At 33.4% G+C, this 2,155-nt stretch overlaps 1 protein-coding gene across 1 annotated transcript in view; it reads right to left on the bottom strand.

Annotated features, from left to right (window-relative positions):
• Nucleotides 1-1,964: 1,964 nt before the first annotated feature.
• LOC125031547 (RNA-binding protein 25-like) overlaps nt 1,965-2,155 on the bottom strand; it is a gene marked incomplete at both ends in the record, with an annotated part of 5,413 nt that continues 5,222 nt past the window's right edge. The window contains one exon of the mRNA XM_047622429.1: nt 1,965-2,012. Coding sequence (XP_047478385.1) covers nt 1,965-2,012 — 48 coding nt within the window. The remainder of the gene's footprint in view (nt 2,013-2,155) is intronic.

Genomic DNA, 2,155 nt, shown 5'->3' with positions numbered 1-2,155 from the left:
ATCAGTTCATTCATTATGACTTCCTTTCCTTTTTCTCTTTATTATAATCTTTATTAGAATTAATTATAATAATTTATTATAATCATGTAAGGATTTTTTTTTTATTTGTTATAATAAATTAGTTCATTCATCGCTCTATCTATCTGCCTATCTATCAGTTCATTTATTGTTCCTTATTTTCTGACTTCCTTACCTTCAGTAATCTCCCTTCCTCCTTTCTTTCTTTATCTATTTATCTATGAGTCTATTTACTATTTAAAGATTAGTATGTTTATTTATCTATCGATTCATTCATTTATCTATCAGGCTATTTATGTATTATGTAATTCCTTAAGAAAGCGAAAGATGTACCACCTTTCTGTCTTTCCTTCCTATTCGTCTATTAACTTTATTTTAACAGATTTTGTATTCATTTATCTATCTGTTTATTTATCAATCCATCTATCTATCTTATCTATTAAGCGAAAGATGGACCTTCCTCCTTTCATTCTTTCATTATTTATCGAATTATTTATCTGTTACTTGTAGATTAGTTTATTCATTCATGTATCTATTTAGTCATCTATTTTTTTTGTTGATTCGTTTATACATTCATCTATCTATCTTATTATTTATTTATCTATCTGTTTATTCACTCATCTATCTATCTATATATTCGTTCCTCAGGAAAGCGAAAGATGCACCACCTACCTTTCTTTCATTTGATTAATTTCTATATCTATTCATCTATCTATTTTTGTTGAATCGTTTATTCATTCGTCTATCTATCTTATTATCAATTTATCTATCTGCTTATTCACTCATCTATCTATCTATTAATTCGTTCCTCAAGAAAGCGAAAGATGCACCACCCACTTCCTCTCTATTTTATTTCCTTATCTATTCATCCATCTATCTTTGTTGATTCGTTTATGCATCCATCTATCTATCCCATTACTAATTTATCGATTTATTTATCAACTCCATCTATCCCATTATTAATCTATCTATCTATTTATCAACTCATCCATCTATCTATTTATCAACTCATCCATCTATCTATCTATTTATCAACTCATCCATCTATCTAACTATTTATCAACTCATCCATCTATCTATCTATTTATCAACTCATCCATCTATCTATCTATTTATCAACTCATCCATCTATCTAACTATTTATCAACTCATCCATCTATCTATCTATTTATCAACTCATCCATCGATCTATCTATCTATCACCTCATCCATCTATCTATTTATCAACTCATCCATCTATCTATCTATTTATCAACTCATCCATCTATCTATCTATTTATCAACTCATCCATCTATCTAACTATTTATCAACTCATCCATCTATCTATCTATTTATCAACTCATCCATCGATCTATCTATCTATCACCTCATCCATCTATCTATTTATTCCTCTATCTCTCTATATATTCGTTCCCCAAGAAAGCGAAAGATGCACCACCCTCCTTCCTCTCTATTTTATTTATATTTATCTCATTATCAATTTATCTATCTATCTATCACCTCATCCATCTATCTATCTATTTATCAACTCATCCATCTATCTAACTATCCCTCTACCTCTCTATATATTCGTTCCCCAAGAAAGCGAAAGATGCACCACCTTCGTAAATCATATTCCCCCGTCAACTCCAACCTCGAATGTCAACAGAAGGTAAACAACATTGTGAATAGGTGTTCCCTTGGCATTTTGTAGGACGCCGGAAATCTCTCTCTTTTTTTTTTTCTTTCTTCTCTCTCTCTGTCTCTCTGTCTCTTTTTCTTCTCCCTCTCTCTCTCTTTGTCTCTGTCCCTTTTTTTTTTCTTCTCTCTCTCTTTATCTCTCTTTTTTTTTCCTTCTTTTGTCTTTCGGTCCCTGCTTCTTGTTCTCTTTGTCTGTCCTTGTCTTCGTATTTTTTTTTTCCTCTTGTCTTTTTCTTTTTCTTTGTGTTTTGTCTTTGTCTTTCTCCTTCTCTTTCCTCTCTCTCTCTCTCTCTCTCTCTCTCTCTCTCTCTCTCTCTCTCTCTCTCTCTCTCTCTCTCTCTCTCTCTCTCTCTCCCTCCCCCTCCCCCTCCCCCTCCCCCCCTCCCCCTCCCCCTCCCCCTCCCCCTCCCCCTCCCCCTCCTCTCCCTCTCCCTCTCCTTCTCCCTCTTCCTCTCC

This window comes from Penaeus chinensis, chromosome 13 (assembly GCF_019202785.1).
Source record: "Penaeus chinensis breed Huanghai No. 1 chromosome 13, ASM1920278v2, whole genome shotgun sequence".
Taxonomy (NCBI): domain Eukaryota; kingdom Metazoa; phylum Arthropoda; class Malacostraca; order Decapoda; family Penaeidae; genus Penaeus; species Penaeus chinensis.
Note: the sequence above shows the minus strand (reverse complement) of the source record. Positions and strands in the feature narration are given on the sequence as shown.